At 42.6% G+C, this 19,222-nt stretch overlaps 1 protein-coding gene across 2 annotated transcripts in view; it reads left to right on the top strand.

Annotated features, from left to right (window-relative positions):
* The first annotated feature begins 282 nt into the window (after positions 1–282).
* The window catches only part of TRIM36 (tripartite motif containing 36), a 33,460-nt gene continuing 14,520 nt past the window's right edge, over positions 283–19,222 (top strand). The window contains exons 1-5 of one of the 2 annotated variants that reach the window (XM_027076878.2): positions 284–590; positions 2,651–2,885; positions 11,468–11,793; positions 15,893–16,039; positions 18,204–18,299. In XM_027076878.2, coding sequence (XP_026932679.1) covers positions 564–590; positions 2,651–2,885; positions 11,468–11,793; positions 15,893–16,039; positions 18,204–18,299 — 831 coding nt within the window. In that variant the 5' untranslated portion in view covers positions 284–563. Of the gene's footprint in view, positions 591–2,650; positions 2,886–11,467; positions 11,794–15,892; positions 16,040–18,203; positions 18,300–19,222 lie in introns of both variants that reach the window. The other variant, XM_053219832.1, reaches the window with a different exon arrangement.

Raw genomic sequence — 19,222 nt, 5'->3', positions numbered from 1 at the left:
CCCTCCGCCTCCCTAGCCCCCTCACTTCCGCCCCTCCGAGGCTTCCTACAGCGTCTGGCCGCGTAGGCGGCGGCTGCCCGGGAAGGGGCGAGCGGCCGAGGGGGCGGGGCCCAGGCGGTGGCGACGGCGGAGGGAGCCCGGACCTCGGCGCGCGCCGCACTGCCGCCCCGCAGCCGCCCGCGGCCCCGCCCCCTTTGTGCGGTGGGCGCTGTTGCCCGGGCGACGGCGCCGCCCCGCCCCGGTCCCGCCCCTCGGCGGCGTCCGCGCCCCGGTCTCCGCGCGGCCGCCAGCCCAGCCGCAGTCTGCAGGAGCCGCCGCCGCAGCTGGCCGCGGGGCGGGATTCCGGGGCCGTCGCAGGGAGCGCAGCTCGGCTCTCCGCGCGTGTGCTTTCGCCCGCCCCGCTCCTCGCCGCGTCGGTCCGCTGGCCGGGTCCGGCCGACCAGCTAGCCCTCTGGCTCCGAACCCAGTCTTCCCGGCCGCCGCAGGGACCCGCCCACCAGACCCTGCCGGGGCCGCCTGCCTGTTTGGACCCTGCCGTTGATGACACCTGGCAGAAGGCTACTATGGAAGGGGATGGTTCCGAAACGCTGGTGAGTGGGCGACAGGGGCCGCCACCTCACGCTTCCCTGGCGGCTCGCCGGGACCCCCGGGTCTCTCTCCTCCGCCCTGAGCCAGAGGGAGCCTCGCCTCACGAGGAGCGAGGGCGGGCGTGTGGTGGCCCCGCTTCCTCTTCGCCTTCCGCGCCCCGGGTTCCGCAATCCGGGGCGCCCCCTTTCTACGCCTCGGAGGGTCGGATCCCGGGTCTCCTGGGCCCGCGAGGGGGCGCCGCTCGGGTGCGGCGATCGCCCACCTGAGCACCTCGGGCAATCCGGGAGGGGCTCTTTAATGGGGTCCAGGCTGTAGACTTCATTCGCCTCTGGGAGTCGGGTGCCCGTCGCGGCGCGGGGCGCATGCCCCGCCCGTGTCGGGCCGTCCTTTGTCCCGGAGCGTCGCGGAGCCGGCGCCCGGACCCCCGCGGGCGCGGCCCACCCGGCTCACGGTCGCGGCGCGCGGAGAGCCTCCTCCCCGGCTTCGCCAGCTTGCGCGCGGGGGGCGGGCTTGCCCTGGCAGCTGTCGGGGTGCAAAGTGTTTTTGTCTGAAAGGGTCGGATCGGCAGTTTTTTCCAACTTGTTAGTTTCCGGTCGAACCCCCCAGTGATTTTCAGACAGCTTCATTGTGGGAGCCGCCACATCCCATTTCTCTTAATCAGGGTGTTTCCCTCGGTGGACGTAAACGGAAAACTCATTTTTTCTTTTGGATAAGAATTGTCTTGTATCTGTCGTGGGTAAAAAGCTTACGTGCCGCTTTATGGACCAGGAAGATGGAAATGATTTTAGATCTTCCAGCGGGAGGTAAACCTCCCATCAAATGAGAGCCTATTTTGGACACTCAGAATAATCCCCCTTGAATCTATTTTGGACGCTCAGTTGGGTGTCACGTTCTTGGTGAAATGACATAGGACGTGAATATTCTATTTTCTTTGCCATGAAGTGTGGCTGTCTTCCAAATTTGAAAAAATCGTGACATGATGTGGGCTTTTATTAAATATTTATTGAATGATGCAGCAAGAAACACTTCAAAGACCCATCCACGGTGATAAAGGCATTTCAATGTGGTGCTGTTGTCACGGACTGTTAAAGCACTCAGTGTCGCTTTAGGGGGAATGCGTTTTTATTTAGTTAAACTAAATGAATTAACTCGATGTTGACGTTCTGTGTGTTTCCAGTAGTTGAAATGATTGCACGAGGTCTAGGAGTACTTTCAGATTTGACTGTGAAATGGCAGGGAGGCTGAATATAGATTCATAGCACCTGCAGTTTGGGAGGGGTGTGTGTGTGTGTGTGTGTGTGTGTGTGTGTGTGTGCGCGCGCGCGCGCGCAGGAACTACATATAAAAGGTTGCGAAAACTGGTATGAGGTCATCTAACCTTTGAGACTCCGTGTTTCTCGTGGAAAATAATGCACGCCTGTAGTATGGAGAGCACTTAAATAATGGTGCTTTGTAGTCCTCCCCACCCTTTCAATATTCATAAAGTGCTTTTAAGAGAACCACTTCGATACCCAACGCCAGGAGATGAAGCATTTTAGCTACATTATAGTTGCAGCCTATGAAAATTGGTCACATTTAATGTAGAAAATTGCTGATGGTACAGCTCGTAAATAGATTTCAAGGAAGCTTCCACGAACATACTGGCGAACCCACCTTTTGCCGGCTCCTGTTATTTGCCACAGAGTTAGTGTGCCCAGGAGGAACATGGTTTCATTCTCAGTATGCCATGTTCTTCCCTTTTACTGTAGTGATCTACTTGTAGGATTTCTCAGATGTCCTAAATCAGTGAATTCATGATGATTTGAGTAACTTCATAACAGATGAAATATTATGGGCCCCTCATATTTTGTGCTGATTTTTCTCATACTTCAGTTTTAACCATGTCAAGTGTCCCTTCTGTTCTAGGAGGTGGGGGGTGAGGGTTGATGGTACGGAATTCCGTTGCCAAAAAGGGACTTCAGATTAAACACCTGAATTCTTAATTCTTTTGGAAGGGTGAACACACATGTTTAATGGGGTCCAGGCACTTATTTTGATTCTGATTTCTTTTCCTCAACTCCAGGTTACCATTAAGAATATCGAAAGAGAGCTCATTTGCCCCGCATGCAAGGAGCTTTTTACCCATCCGTTGATTCTCCCTTGTCAACACAGTATCTGTCATAAGTGTGTAAAAGAACTCTTGCTGACACTCGACGATTCCTTCAACGATGTGGGATCGGACAATTCCAATCAGAGCAGTCCTCGACTCCGGCTCCCCTCTCCTAGCATGGACAAAATTGACAGAATTAGCAGACCAGGTACGTGCCAGAAGCTTGGGGTCTGGGAGTTTCCGCTGTGTCTATGGAAGGGAAGTTACTGTTGCCGCTTTGAGGGTTGATCTTTCCAGGTGAATTAATTAAAATTAGTTGTAAAGGAACCGTTCCCTCTTTGAAAATGTCAAAATGAACTCCTCACTGTCCTGGTACACACTAAAAGTCGGGGATTGAACACCAGCTTTGTGTTAGACCCCTCATTAACTGTATTTAGGGGATGTTCTGACCCTGTGGTGTCCTTTATACGAGGGATGGAGTAACGGACCACAGAAGTACTTACTAGGGAAACATCTGTCTCTGGTAATATGTAAATAAATATGCCAATTAAAGGATGAGACTCCACAGTGACTACTCCTACAAGACTTTTTAGATGCGTTATTTGGTATCGTTTTGTTCTATCTGAGGATTCTGTTTTCTTCAGCCATTTTTAATCCATGTTTTAGAAGAAGAATTTTGAATATCAACTAAATAGTGGCGGAACTCTGTCGTAATGACAGAAGTAGATCTAGATGTGTGGCGCGTCTGTCTGTACAGCCAGAGCCCTTATTATGCAGCCAGAGTGTCAATTGTTGCCCTTTGCGATGGTGTTGCTTTCTTCTGGACATCCATTGCAGGATTAAGGTAGATCAAAACTAATTTGAAATCATTGGGAACAGGGCCACTGAGAATTTCAGGGCCAAAATCAGCAGTGAGGAAAGACCAAGGGGAGGCAGAGCTTTGGGTAGAAATACCGCAGTGTCACGTTAGGTTCGCCCTTTGTTTGGAGGAGAGTCCTTGAGTGGCTCTGGGCACCAGACTGTTGGACTTCGAGGTTTTAGTTTTGATCCTTTAGGCCACTGTGTTTATTTCTCCCTCTTACAGTGTAGGAATAATTTTTTAATCTTATGTGTTAAAAAAAAACATATCGGAAGAGAGTCTCTTCCTCCTTACTTGCATTTAGCAAATGTTGTCCCTTTTGGTCCACACCGTGATGGGGAATCTCTTAGAGCAATGTTGGTGTCCTTGTGCTCCATCAGACACTGGATAAGAGGGGATTTGTTCTAAGAGTTGTATTAGGCTGTTTTAAAAACATGTATTTTACTTTAAATGGTAATCACGAATTCCTTGGAAGATTATTTTGCACACATAAAAAAATTAGAAGGCTATATAAAAAGAGGAGCATGAAGTAGGTGGGGATGTAGGGAGTATGAGGTCAGAGAGGGTCCTGCCTATTGTGAAGTCATCACTTGTATGTTTCCCTCCCTGCTAGGAGCTAGCTGTCACACGGAGGAGGGAGGAGAGACATTTCAATAGCTTAAAATCCCCTACTAGATAAAATGGAGATATTCTGTTGGTAGATCCTCCCTGGCTAATTAGGGATCCCTTTCTGACCAAGAGAAATTCACTTTTTGTATATTAATATATAGCAGGTATTTATTAAATATTAGTACTTAACATTCAGAGGAATTTTAGTCACGTACTAATATTTCTGTAATTAGATTGGGCTTATGTACCTTTTTTATGAAATCCTGTATCTGTTGCCGGTTTTTAATCTCAGTACTTGGTTGGTTTTTATATGTGATTCATATGGAGAATGAATGAAATACAGATGAAGTATGTGTCTAGCAAGATGAGATATGGCTGTTTTTAAGAGCTCATCTGACAGTACTTGGTGGATGTTTAATAAATACTTGTGGAGTGGTTGTTGAATGTTGTGGGATTTCTACAAAGCATGCCATAGTGGCTTTTATTCTGTAATAGTGGTGTTTTTGTCCAGAACAAGAGATCCATTCCATCATACTTGATGGTGTCCAGATGAGAAATAGACTTAGTGACATGTTCCTCCCTCTTTAGGAAGAACTTACAGTTTGGATCATGTTCCAAGGGGGGGAAGCGAGAAAACTCTTCTGGGAGGAGCAATTACAGGAAGTCAGAGTATTTAACTTGGAGAGGGGGAGAGCGCAGGATATGATGGTGGTCTTGCGGAAGAGAACAGTAAGCTGGGGATCTTCACACAGAGGTTCCCGATCAGTGAATGGTGAAAGAGGAATGCAGATTTCAGCTCGGTGTGTAAGAAAATACACCCCACAGGCTTTCCCAAAATGAGATTGTCAGATCCCTGTCACTGGAAGAGATCAGATTTAGATGCTGCAGGGCCCAGTAAACACATTAGCGAGGCAGGCCCCTGGCATAATAAATACAGGAACGCCTTTCATCTTACTTGATATGGAGATAGACGAGATTTCATTTTCCCGTTAACTCAGCTACCATAGGAAAACCAGCAGCCTAGGTATCAGCAGCCAGCTGTCTTCCAGGCCTCCCCTGTTACAGACAGTGGCGCATGGTTCCGGACCTTAGACTAGAATGGATGCCTTGTCTAATGGGGCAGTAGCCACTTGGCACTAGTGGGTTTGGGGGTGCCAGACATTCCCACTCCCCCCGCACAAGAGCCTGATGGTGGGTTTGACATGTGATCTTTTACATGTGGGTAGTTAATTCAAATCATTTAAAAACCACGCCAACTCAACAGGATAGGGCAGCCAAAACACATCTTTGACTGGGACCCATCCAGTGTTTGGGCCATCAGTATTTGGAGTCTTTTTTATTTTTTTATTTTTAATGTTTATTTATTATTGAGAGAGAGAGAGCACGCATGGGTGGGGGAGGGGCAGAGAGAGAGGGAAACAGAATCCAAAGCAGACTCCAGGCTCTGAGCCATCAGCACAGAGCCCAACATGGGGCTCAAACTCTTGAACCACGAGATCATGACCTCAGCCGAAGCCGGATGCTTAACCCACTGAGCCACCCAGGTGCCCCTGGAGTCTTTATTTTAAACACTGGTTGTGTGACCACCATTTGCCTCCCTGTAGAGGGGATTTCTGCCTTGGGTTCTGGGTCGAGCCCATTGTACATGAGCAGCCAGTACAGAGAACTTCTGCATTTCATTCATTCGCTCAACAAATACTTAATTTACCTGCTGGTTGCCAGACATGGCCCAATGCTGAAGAGGCATGAACAAGATAGATCCACCGCTCCTTTTTAAGAAGCATATAGTCCAGCATTGTACAGAGTCTTCATGTACACATGGAGAACACAGTCCTCCATCAAGAAGAGCGTACAGAGCAAATTAACAAATACAGATGAAGAACTCAGGGTGGGGAGGCTCCAAGTATAGTAGTCACTTCTCAAATGAATGCAGATTTTAGGATTGTCCTCCTTTTCATGATACCAGTTTTAAATTAATAGAAGTTACTGTATCACAAATATAATGCTACCCTCCATTTATGGGGCCTTTGGCTCTAATTTCTCTTCGGAGAGATTGAAAGAGAAATTTATAGGGAAGTAATGCACCCCCCCCCTCTTTCCCTTCTGGCAGATTTTTAAAAAGGTTTTCGTCATTTGGACATACTTGGGGAGGAAATCCTATTCTGAGCAATTGGTGTGGGAGGAGCAGATTTCTAAAAATTGGTTTTGCTCTTGGTTTGCCAAAGGGATTAATTAGACCAGTACTGTCCTGTATAGTAGCCATAAGCCACATGTGGCTGTTGAGCACTTGAAATGTGCCAGCTGGAACTGAGATTACTGGAAGTATAAAATATACTCTGAATGTCACACACTTAGAATGAAAAAAGATATAAAATGTCTCTAATGATTTTTATCTCTGTTTGCATTTTGATGGGATAGTATTTTGGATATATTGGGTGAAATAAATAGCATGTATGATTAAAATTAATTTCACTTGTTTCTTTTTAATCTGGCCACTAGAACATTTAAAATGGCATATGTGGCTGATGCTTTTGGGCTCACATATCCCTTTTGGATATTGTTGCATTGGAGATTGGACAGATTTTTAAAAGGGTGCCCTGAAAGGAGAGTAAGGTTTGTGTGTATAACACAGTAACACATTCAGTGATGTAAAAATAGCCATTTTACTCTACATTTTGGGTCACACGTATGCAAGGCTTTTCCTGCATTTTGTATTTCCTTTCGTCAGGAGGATAAAATCCGCTTTAACAATGTTTATATGCAGTGTTGATAATACATTGGTTAAAAAAAAATCAAACAAAGGATGCTTGATATTGCTGTGTATTTTCAACAGTTACCAGAAATATGATTGCTTAAAAACGCAAATCTATAAGATAAAGTTTAGGCCTCTTAAGTGTTGCACCAACAATGATTTAATTCTGGGCTCCAGGATCAGCCTGATGAATGTTTTTACAATGATGGTTTCATAAATACCACGTGTGCCAAGGAGAAACACATTTTCTTAGTGTTAATTCAAGAATTGTGTTATGTGCAGGACACAGTTGCTGCTTTATCTTTTGTTAACAAGTTGTGAATCTTCTCTTTGAAATTAAATCCTAAATCCAGCTTTCTGTTCATTGTTCACAGCATCACAACGGAGATCTTTGGGGTGGAGAGGTAGAAAATGCTTTTATTGCTTGTGTGGCCGCAGGCAGTATAGTGTTAGATTTAAATTGAGTAACCGTGTATACGTAAAGTTGTTAAACATCAGTGGTCAAGTGTTCAAAATTCTGTAGAACGTGAACACATTTGGGCTGAGTGACTTAAAGGTCAACAGGACTAAATTTCCACGCGAGGTCTGCTGTTTTTAAAGGGAGCACTGATGATTAGCGCTTCCGTTTTGTCAATCCGCGTGACAAGATACTTTTGAAGAAAATGACGTACTCTTGCGGATCACCTTAAAAATCCTTTATGTGTAGTTTGGTTAGTGGGACAAAGCTTGTATTCGCGGCCATGTTGCTACCGTGAAGATCTTAAATCAGCCAGTGCCTTTTGTATTTAAAAATTTGCTTAAAGGCATCGGTAATTTTTTTTGGACTTAATTATATAGGCTTAGCTTGTTTTATGCCTATGGTGCCTTTCCTTTATTAATGTTTCAAAGTATTTGAGTTTTAACATTGAGGTCTTACCCACTTGTGGGTAAATAACATAAACTGCTTTTTTAGGCTTTCCAAAGTATCTGACTCCGAATGAAAGACAGGCCAACCTACCTTATTAAAAAACACGTGTTTTTATTCCAGTTGACCTTTAAAGTAAAATTGGCTACTTTTCTTATAGAATGCTGGTGATACCATATATCTTATTGGAGAAAATAAACATCTGGAATGTTATCCCTTTTCTGTCTTCCTTACCTTCCTGTCTGCATGCCTCCATTTACAGACCTTCTCGTTACTTCTAAAAGCCACATGTAATCCTTTCTCTTACAGGCGTTAGTGAGTCCCCGAGAATTTTAAGCATTTTGAGATTTAGTAAATAGGAGGAAAGGTAGGAGCAGTTTGTTTAAAAAAAGTTCACTGCTTACTTCCTGTTTTTTACCCAGGCAGCCATTGAGAAAAAGATTCTGCAGGTCCAAAGTGTCCATAATACTCAAAGGGTAATGGTAATGCCTGGCTGTCAGATTGGTTACAATGTGCTACAAGAAACATTAAGGTGGCAGTACCATCGTCAGCCCATTTTCAAGCATAGAAGTCCAGCGGGATAGTGGGAGGTGGTCCACTACCTGGCTAGCAGGTAACAGTGGGGAAGTTGTCTGTAGCCAGAATATGGGACAGGATGCAGCTCGCAGAGGTTTTGAACCTGTCATGAAATCGACTCGGTTTTGAAATACTTCATTTTCTCTTTGATGTTTAAATGAGAAATCATAGTGACCAAAAACTGATTTTGGGGGAAGATTTGCTCTAAATCAATTTGAAGACATTTTTTTGGAGTCTTCATTTTAAAACTGTGTCATGATTCATACTCATTTAATATGTTTTTGAAATAAAGGTATACGGGGAAAAGAATGGATTCTGCAAAGTGACAATGTTCACATAATCCTGAACGATTGGCCCCATAAATACAGTTCGACATATATAATTGCATTGCTTGGCCTGCATTGCTTTCTTACCTTTCAAAGCCATCATTACTTTTTCTTTTTCATTAAGTCATGCTGTTGAGGAGTATTATCCAATGGAACATTCTAAGTTCAAGGGAATGTTTGTTTGACCCAGCTCTGTACAGTATGGGAGCCAGCAGTCACATGTGGCTCTTGAGAATTTGAAATGTGGCTAGTGCAGCTGAGGAACTGAATTTTTTTTTTAGTGTTTATTTGAGAGAGAGAGAGGGAGGGAGGGAGTGGGGGAGGGGCAGAGAGAGAGGGAGACACAGAATCCGAAGCAGGCTCCAGGCTCTGAGCTGTCAGCACAGAGCCTGATAGGGGCTCGAACTGCAAGATCATGACCTGAGCTGAAGGCAGACACTTAACCGACTGAGCCACCCAGGTGCCCTAGAAACTGAATCTTTGATTTAAATTTAAATAGTGATATTTGGCTAAATTATTACTATGGTAGACAGCACAGTTCTAGAGAGGAAAAAGTTGACTCTATTACATTTTATTCTTAGTTCCCCTGTCTTGATTTTTTTTTTTCCACTAGATTTACTTCCCAGAATATCTTTAGATGTGTTCTGTTTCTTTGTTGCCCTGAACATATGTTCTATTGTTTGTTTTTGAAAACAGTGGTAGAAGTCCATGACAGATGAGATAAAAGATAAATGTCTTCGCATTTGCCAAAAAATGTGAGAATTTTTTAAAGATCTGTTAGGAAAACAGCTAAGATTTATTGATTTAATATTTTGCCTGATTTATGAAAATTAGTGTGATGCTTGATACCTTATTTTTGTTAAAAGTTAAAAGAGGTTTACAGAAAAGGGACACAACATCTTTTTTGAAATTTCTGAACTTGAAGACCACAATCTGGGTGTCACCAGTATACAGGTTAAAGCATGACTTTGTTGTCGTGATTTAATTTGGTTTGATCCTGTCACTTAAACTGATAGCAACCTTCAATTCATAAAACCAGTGATAAATAACCCATTTTTGTTAAACATTGTCTGTTGGGATTCTCCATTTTAATTTCTGTCACCTGGTTCACATGTGGAAGCATTCAGTTAAATGTGACTTTCCATTACTTTCAACTTGACCACTGCACTAGATCACTTCCAAAATTATGTGGCTTGTTTTGTTTCACTGACTGAGATTTTTCATTGGCATGTGTCTTAAAAGTGGCTTTGCTGCTTATTTCGTTCTGTGCCTGCTGTGTTGTGAAATATCTCGCTTGGACTGTGTTGCATGTTTTGAGAATTATTAGAATATACTTTAAATAGACTTTTCAAACTGTTATGGGGAAACTTTTTTTTTTTTTTTTGGTATGTGGTTTTTTTGTATGTTTAGAAATGTAAAGGTTAAAATATCCTTAAAAGAAGATAATACAAGTATTCTGCATGTTTGTTAAGTAAGTAGTTTTTGGGACCCAGTGCACTCTTAGCATGTTGTAAAGTCACTTCCAGTGGAGAATAAATATGCCAAGACATTATTAATGTAGCTGTAGAAAGACCTTTTCTAAATGGGATCTACTGAGTTGCACCATTCATTTTCCATACTGGATACACGGCAGAGTGAAGGAAGGCTGTAGGTTAAGGAGTTTGTGTTTATATTTAGGTGATTTTGTGGGCAATCAAGACTACATACTCTAAGGGTAGATTTATAAATGAGAGCGGGGAATTAATGGCATGCATACACCTGTGTTAAAGAGACAACCCCTGGATTCTTGTGAACCTGTGGGTAAGGACGGTCGTGTCTTGGTTTCTTGATTTGTTAAAATCCAGATAATATTGAACCAAAGCATGCTATTTAAGGTCATTCAGTGTATTATGTATAGATTGGAAAGTTATTTGTAATACTTTTTGGGTAGCTCTTGGCTTAACGAGTTAAGTAATTTTAATGATTCTTTTTTTCAGGTCATAAGAAGATTCTAAATGGTTGGTCTCTCTTAAAGTCACTAGATTCTAGGTCTATGGATGGGCTTTCACTCTTTTATAGATTGCACTCCATTAACTAATGATTTTGCCTACCCAGATAAAACAATACTACCGTGGGAAACTCTCTTTTGCAGTGGTCCTTAACCATTTTGTGGTTACGTATGTCTGAGAATCTGATCATAGCTATGGATTGTTGAACCAGAAAATAAGCATAGGTATATTGATGCAAAATCTTGCGTACAATTTCGAAGAGTTTGCCAGACGATTTGGATCCTTCTGGAGCCTATCCATGGAGCACTGGTTAGGGACTCTTGTTCATTTATATCTGAACTCATTTCCTAGTCATCAGCCAAGGCTGTCTTCATTTAAATGAAAACGAAATTACTTTGGAGGTGACATATAAAAGTCATTATGTATAATTATATGATTTCAAAAAAATCCTGACCCCGTGTAGTATTGTATTACATGTTTTTTCCTTATATCTGTTTGATGTGATGTGGTTTTGCGTGGGGTTTACTATAGAGGGTTTTCCTTTCTGCTTTGATTTAATACCTATTTAACAATTTGGGCTTGTCTTTTGCATACCAAGGAAAAACAAGCGTGAAGCATTTTCAGAAAACAGACCAATTCAAGCGGAGCCACTTTGAGTATTAGTTTGGGAGTGGGTATATATTTGTAGATTTCTCTTTCCAAAATCTCTCTTCTTTTGTCTTCATTCTGTTGATTTTCCTACTGCCGTAACTAAACAAGGACTTCCAATTACACAGGCTGGAAGCGCAGCTCCCTGACCCCTAGGACCACCACTTTTCCTTGCCCTGGCTGTGAGCATGACGTGGATCTTGGAGAACGAGGAATCAATGGTCTGTTTCGCAATTTCACTTTGGAGACCATTGTCGAGAGGTACCGGCAGGCAGCCAGGGCAGCCACGGCCATCATGTGTGACCTCTGCAAACCCCCACCGCAGGAGTCCACAAAAAGTTGCATGGACTGTAGCGCGAGCTATTGCAATGAGTGCTTCAAAATTTACCACCCGTGGGGTACCGTGAAAGCTCAGCATGAGTACGTGGGCCCAACCACGAATTTCAGGCCCAAGGTAAGAGAAGTTCTGATTTAGTTAGAATATTGGTATTACAAAAGGAATTATTACAAGACTAGAACTTGACAGGAAGGGACGCCTGGGTGGCTCAGTCAATTCAGTGTCCAACTCTTGATTTCGGCTCAGGTTATGATCTCATGGTTCTTGAGTTTGAGCCCCACTGTCATTGCAGAGCCTGCTTGGGATTTTCTCTCTCTCTCCGCCCCTACCCTGCTTGTGCACTCTCTTTCTCTCTGTCAAAATAAATAAACATTAAAAAAAAAAAAAAGAACTTGACAGCAAGAATGGAAATAACTTGAAAAGCCTGTATGGGGGGTGGGGTGCAGGGCACCTGGCTGGCTCAGTCAGTGGAGCGTGTGACTCCTGATCTCGGGATCTAGAGTTCAAGCGACGAGTTGGGCATAGAGCTTATTTAAAAATAAATCCGTAGGTAAAATGGATGTTACATGCACGTAGAAACGTGTATGTTAAAATGAGCACATAAAAAAAAAAAAGCCCGTACCAGAAACCAAGGCCTGGTGTTTGGAGTTAATTTAGTCTGTTGTTAAACATCCCCGCAGCCTAAAGGCAATATTCTGGTTCACCGGGTTACAACAGTGTAATGCAGCACAATGCACGAAGGTGAAGGTTCTTAACGAAAGCTCTGCAAATAGGGGAAAGGTTGAGTTCTCTCCAAGATTGAAATGATTATCAAGTTAAAAAGCTTTGTGCTTTAATGTGTTAGGGTCACACTTGTGTAAAAGATTTTGATTGGGAAACATTTTTTTTTGACATTTTTAGTTAGCTACAGTTGTGCTCTAAGTAAGTAAGTACAGCCTAATATTTTGAAGCTTGTGGTATAATGTTAATGTAACATCTGAAGTGGAAGTCATATTTCTTAACCTTTCTGGGTAATTTCTATGGTCATGCTCAAAAGAACTTTATGCATTGTTGTTTGCCCTGCTTTGTGACTGACAAGAAGAATGTTTGGATAGCTTCACTAATACTGCTTTCTGATTTATGCAGATTTAGAAAAACTAGGTGATTCTTTTGGTGAAAGTTTTTATTCATTACAACTTAGTAACTTGTGTATGAAAATTTATTTCCATTCTTGAGCCCAAAACTTTTCTCTTTAATTTGTAATAAAAAAATGAAAAAAAAAATCCCCAAAGTTATCTTGAAACTATGAGCTGAGTATTTGTTGTATCATTTTTTTTTTTAATGTTTATTTATTTTTGAGAGAGAGTGTGTGTGCACAAGCAGGAAACAGAGGATCCGAAGCGGGCTCTGCTGACAGCAGAAAGCCTGATGTAGGGCTCGAACCCACGAACCAGGAGATATGACCTGAGCTGAAGTCAGGCTAGCTTAACTGACTGAGCCAGCTGGGTGCCCCCATCATTGTTTTGTTTTGTTTTGTTTTGTTTTGTTTTGTTTTTAGAGACAGAAAGGTGGGGGCGCAGAGAGAGAGGGAGGGACAGAGGGAGGGAATGGGGGAGGGGCAGAGAGAGAGGAAGGTGGGGGTGCACAGAATCCAAAGCAGGCTCCAGGCTCCAAGCTGTCAGCACAATGCCTGATGCAGGGCTTGAGCTCATGAACCATGAGATCATGACCTAGCCAAAGTCCAATGCTTAACTGACCAAACCACCTAGGTGCTCCCATCATTTTTTTTTTTTTTTTTTAAAGTAAGTTCTACACCTAGTGTGGGGCTTGAACTCAGGACTCCCAAGATCCTAAGTCACGCGCTCTACTGACTGAGCTAGCCGGGCGCCCCCTCTTACATCCTATTAAGTGCAGGGCTGGTAGATTAAAACAAAAACAGTCTGTGCTTGTATGCTTTTTAAACTTCTGTGCTTGTTTTTCAAACTATGTCATTGTGGCAATAGATTTATCAAATGATTTTTAACCCCCTGTTATGTTCCTTATCTCATTTTAAGTGCTCCAGGTTGTATACTTTTAGAAAAATTCATGCCTTCAGGGATGCCTGGTGGCTCTATTGGTAGAGCACATGACTCTGGATCTTGGGGTCATGAGTTCAAGCCCTACAGTGGGCATGGAGCCTACTTAAAAAATTATATATATATACATATGCATGCCATAAACTTTGTGTTTTAATTAAACACAGATTAATTAAGTTGATTAATACTGTTCCATTATGAAAGAACCTGATTATTAAATGAATTCTATTAGGTTTGGGTTTTTATGACTTACAAACTCATGAAATCTTGAGTAACATTTTCAGAGTATTGCAGACTTAATTCTGTTTACAAATATAATGAAAGGTTGGTAAGAAAGAAGCTGAAGATATAGGGGTAAGGTATATTGAGGAAGAAACTATTTCCCTTCAAGTCATTAGTGTTCCTGAATATAGCGAAATTTTACAAATTTTACAAAAATTTTACGAAGGGAAAGTATTTGCCAGTAACTTTGAGTTCTTGTCATCATTCCTTGCAGAAAGCCAAATTTTATAACTTATCTTAAAGGTGATGGCTTTTGGGGGCCTGGCTGGCTCAGACAGTAGAGCGTGCGACTCTTGAACTTGGGGTTGTAGGTTCGAGCCCTACATTGGGATTACTTAAGAAACATATTTAAGGGCGCCTGGGTGGCTCAGTTGGTTAAGCATCCGACTTCAGCTCAGGTCGTGATCTCACGGTTCGTGGGTTCAAGCCCTGCGTCGGACTCTGTGCTGACAGCTCAGAGCCTGGAGCCTGCTTCGGATTCTGTGTCTCCCTCTCTCTCTGACCCTCCCCTGTTCATGCTCTGTCTCTCTCTGTCTCAAAAATAAATAAATGTTAAAAAAAAAAAAAGAAACATATTTAAAAGATACAAATAATAAACGTAAATGGCTCTGAAAAGTAATACAACTCTGTATGTATGCTAACTATGCTGGAACTAAGATAATGATTAAATAAATACATGTAATGGCTTTGAGAATGTAGGCAGTCGGACCTGCTGAAGAATTTGAATTTTTTTCCTCTATTTTTCTCCTGGACCTGCACATTAGTATTAAGACTTTTCATATCGGATGTTACTTTTTGTCTCAGTGTTACCAAACCAGTTGTAGTGGCACAAAATCTGAACTGTCAGAGCCCCCGATAACTGTTTAATTTCATTGACACACTAGTCTAAAGGAATCTCCGCTTTCTTGCAAACCCAGTTATCTCATGTACAGTTTCAGACATACCTGTGATGATAGTTTTCAGAGTAAAAAAGAAGGTAGAAGCTTACATCTTAAAAAAACAAAACAAAAAAACAATTCTAAGTTTGGTAATTGTGTGCATGATTAATATGTAAAAGCAAATATCTGGAGGCTTGTATCATAAAGTGTTCTAAGACTCCTCAGTAACAGATTTCTTTTTCTTTCTTTCTTTTTTTAATTAATTAATTAAATGTTTATTTTTGAGAGAGAGACACAGAGTATGAATGGGGGAGGGGCAGAGAGAGAGGGAGACACAGAATCTGAAACAGGCTCCAGGCTCTGAGCTGTCAGCACAGAGCCCGACGTGAGGCTTAAAGTCACAAAGTGTGAGATCATGACCTGAGCTGAAGTTGGACACCCAACTGACTGAGCTACCCAAGCGCCCCGTCCTTTTTTTTTTTTTTTTTAAAGTTTTTATTTTTAAGTAATCTACACCCAACGTGGGGCTTGAACCCACAACCCTGAGATCAGGAGTCACCTGCTCCACCGACTGAGTCAGCCAGGTGCAGATTGCTTATGAGGATGGTGAAGCCATGGGTTCCCATCAGCCATTTGCTATTGGGCCTTACAAAAATATGGGTCATGGTCCTTAAGAATTGCCTACTCCAGTGTGGCCAGAGGGCCTTTCGGGCCTGGTTAAGCATGCAAGTCTGATAGGAATGAAATTTTCATCTTCTTGCCACCAAGTTTAAGGGCGATAACATCTGTATATTTCTCTCAAACTGAAAAATAGTAATTGTAATACAGAAAATTTTCATACGATATACCAAATGCTTTTACGCTTCTTCTTTTCACACTTTTATGTATTTCACTGGCTTTATTTGGTGATTTTGTAAAGCGCATCTTTGTACCTTAGGGACTTTGTGAGTATCCGGCAAACTCTGCTGACCCTTAATTGCACTTTGGTTCTTCATTCCGTAGATTTTAATGTGCCCAGAACATGAAACTGAGAGAATTAACATGTACTGTGAGTTGTGTCGGAGACCGGTTTGTCACCTCTGTAAGCTGGGCGGCAATCATTCCAATCACCGAGTAACCACTATGAGCAGTGCCTACAAGACCTTAAAGGTAGGATTTGTGTGGTTTTGGAACTCGATTCTGGGTCTTTATAACTTTGTTTTACTTTGTGCCTTTAGCTTTGTCTTCGTAAGATCCTAGCTTCCTTTGTGGTCTTGTTTGACTGAAATGAGTTAACAATGTAAAGAGTCACTCAGTGTTCTACTAATATTAGGTTGTTAGTGTTTTTAACCAGGTAGTTCTTTGTGGTACTGATGGGGAGGGGCACAGAAAGAGAGAGAGAGAGAGAGAGAGAGAGAGAGAGAGAGAGAGAGAGAGAATATCCCAAGCAGGCTCTGCACTTGTCAGTGCAGAGCCTGATGTGGGACTCGAACTCACAAACCTTGAGATTAGGACCTGAGCCAAAACCGAGAGTCAGACGCTTAAGCCACTGGGTCACCCAGGCACCTCACAAGCTCAGTTGTGGCTGATTTTTCTTTTCAGTGTGATTTGTATGGTATTGTAAATTTTACCTTGTTGAGCACTGTATCTGTATCCTACAGATGTTCTTGAGTTTTCTTCCAGCGTGTGAGTAAGTTACTTTGACACAGTTTGCTCCTTCTCTGACTTGCTTTTAAGCTTCAGTTGCCAGGACAGAGCGGCAGTTAGATCTGGGACTAGTTTTACCAGACTGTTGAAGCAAAACCTTATGTGGTTTACTCTTCTGGATGCCCCATGAATGTTGAGTGTTTTTTAATTTGTTTTTTGCTTGTTTAGTTTGGCTGGTGAGGCACAGGGCTCTCCCAGCCTCGAGTTAGCTCCTGGAATTGTTCCTTGTTGAGCCCCTCAGGTCAGCAGCAGTGACTGAGAAATCCTCAGATCCTTTCGTTAGGGCGACAGCTCAGGATATTCTTATGCATATTTAGACTCTGAGTACACTTGTCTCTCATAACTTTGAACCCCATGGTGCCTCAAGGCTTTTTTGTTTGTGTTTTAATATACTTCAGTCATGTTACGTGTTATTTTTTCTGGGCTAAATGAGGGATCTCACCAACACCTATTATATTCTCTCTGCAATAAGCATGCTAATTTCAGAATCACTCCTTTATAAAGAAGTTCTTTAATGAGCTCTGGTAGCTTAATGAGCTCTATTTAAAAAAATTTTTTTTTTACTGTTTATTTCTGAGAGAGAGAGAGAGAGAGACCTAGAGTGTGAGAGGGGGAGGGGCAGAGAGAGAGGGAGACACAGAATCTGAAGCAGGCTCCAGGCTCCAAGCTGTCAGCACAGAGCCTGACACAGGGCTCGAACCCATGAACTGTGAGATCATAACCTGAGCCGAAGTTGGACACTTAGTGACTGAGCCACCCAGGTGCCCCTAATGAGCTCTATTCTTATACATCTCTATTTTCATTTTCACGTATGTGTAATTATATAATGAATAGCTCACCTGGGCTAGGCTGTGAAGTTTATTTTAGAAGGGTCTTTGTTGCTGTTTGGGTCGTGTGTGTGTGTGTGTGTGTGTGTGTATGTGTGTGTGTGAGAGAGAGAGAACGAGAGAGCGAGGGAATGAATTATAAAATCTGATGGAGGACACACTCCCGTTTGCTATTCTTCCATTTACTCAGAAGCCTGAGGAGGAAGACCTTTGGGAGCGATGAGGAGACAACAAAAATGTATTATATATATATATTCCAGGTTTTTGAATACCAGTCTGAGCATCACTGCCTTGTTCTCATATCCAGCCTGCTTCTAATGTCTCCTATGTCCTTGGACCTCAGTGTTCAAAGCCAGTAACTGTTTACTCCAAGTTAATAATGACAGTCTCCAGGGGCGCCTGGGTGGCTCAGTCCGTCAGGCATCTGACTTTGGCTCAGGTCATGATCTCACAGTTCATGAGTTCAAACCCCGTGTCAGGCTCTGTGCTGACAGCTCAGAGCCTGGAGCCTGCCTCAGATTCTGTGTCTCCCTCTCTTCCTGCCCCTCACTCACCCTCTCTCTCTCTCGAGAATAGATAAACGTTAAAAAAAAAAAAAAAAATATATATATATATATATATGTATATATATATGTATATATATATATATATAAAATGACAGTCTCCAGTTCTCATCATAGGCTAAAGAAGAAGATGGGTATTGTGTGAAAAAAATAAATAAATAAAAGCAGGAAAAACCTGTGAGGCCTTTGTTTAAACTCCTGCTTCTGTTTATTTGTGTTTCTGATATGCTCTAACAGGAAAAGCTTTCAAAGGATATTGATTACCTTATTGGCAAGGAGAGCCAGGTGAAGAGTCAAATTTCTGAACTCAACTTGTTAATGAAAGAAACCGAGGTAAGTGCTAACCTGGTTTGCATGTTTTTATTTATCCATCTAGAGAATGTGTTCCTTCACAAAACCCTGAGGGTAGTGGACGTGCTGGGCTTACAGGATCGTGTTGGATTTCACCCCTGCTTTTCTGGGACTAGGAAAACACGTGTGAGAACTAAGTTACAATGTGTGATCAGCTCCTGATAGGGGCAGTGATTAAATTATATTGAAGCACAGGGCAGAGGATGACTCCCCCTTCTGGTGGCGGTTACGGTGTCAGAAGTAGTCACATGAGGTAAATGATCGCTTTGCCAACTATCGGCATTTTACAAAATGAACAGAATGCATCTGAAATACATACTGTGTGTGCTTGGGACCAGGTTGATTTAAAATGCCGGCTATCCCTAAGTATATATACCTGACATACGTTCACCAAAACATACGTATCAGAATGTTCCATCTCTGTGTTGTTTGGAACAGCCACAAAGTGGAAACTACCCACACATCCATCAACAGTGGAAGTTAAGCAGAGGTAGAGTGAGTATCTACAACTATATGCAACAGTGTAGCTGAATCTTGCAATAGTATTGAAAGGAAGATGCCAGAGACAAAGGGGTACAAACTAACCCATTCCTTTTGTAAAAAGTACCAACAAAAGGGAAGCTGGATCCTCTGGTTAGAATTCAGGATAGGCGTTGTTGAAGGGTGGGGCGGGGAAGGATGGGTGCCTGGAAAGGTTATAGGGATGGTGTCTGGGATCCGGTAGCATTCCTCCATTTAATCTGGATGCGGGTTACGGGGACGTGTTTACAAAGGTTCATCGATCTCCACGCTTACGTAGACCATTTTCTGCTTGTATATTACACTTCAGTAAAACAAGTGAAGAGAATTGGTAGCATTTAAAAAATAAAGATAGGATTGGGTTCTTTTAAAATTCCAAATGTTCA

The sequence above is a fragment of the Acinonyx jubatus genome, chromosome A1 (genome assembly GCF_027475565.1).
Source record: "Acinonyx jubatus isolate Ajub_Pintada_27869175 chromosome A1, VMU_Ajub_asm_v1.0, whole genome shotgun sequence".
Taxonomy (NCBI): Eukaryota; Metazoa; Chordata; class Mammalia; order Carnivora; family Felidae; genus Acinonyx; species Acinonyx jubatus.
Note: the sequence above shows the minus strand (reverse complement) of the source record. Positions and strands in the feature narration are given on the sequence as shown.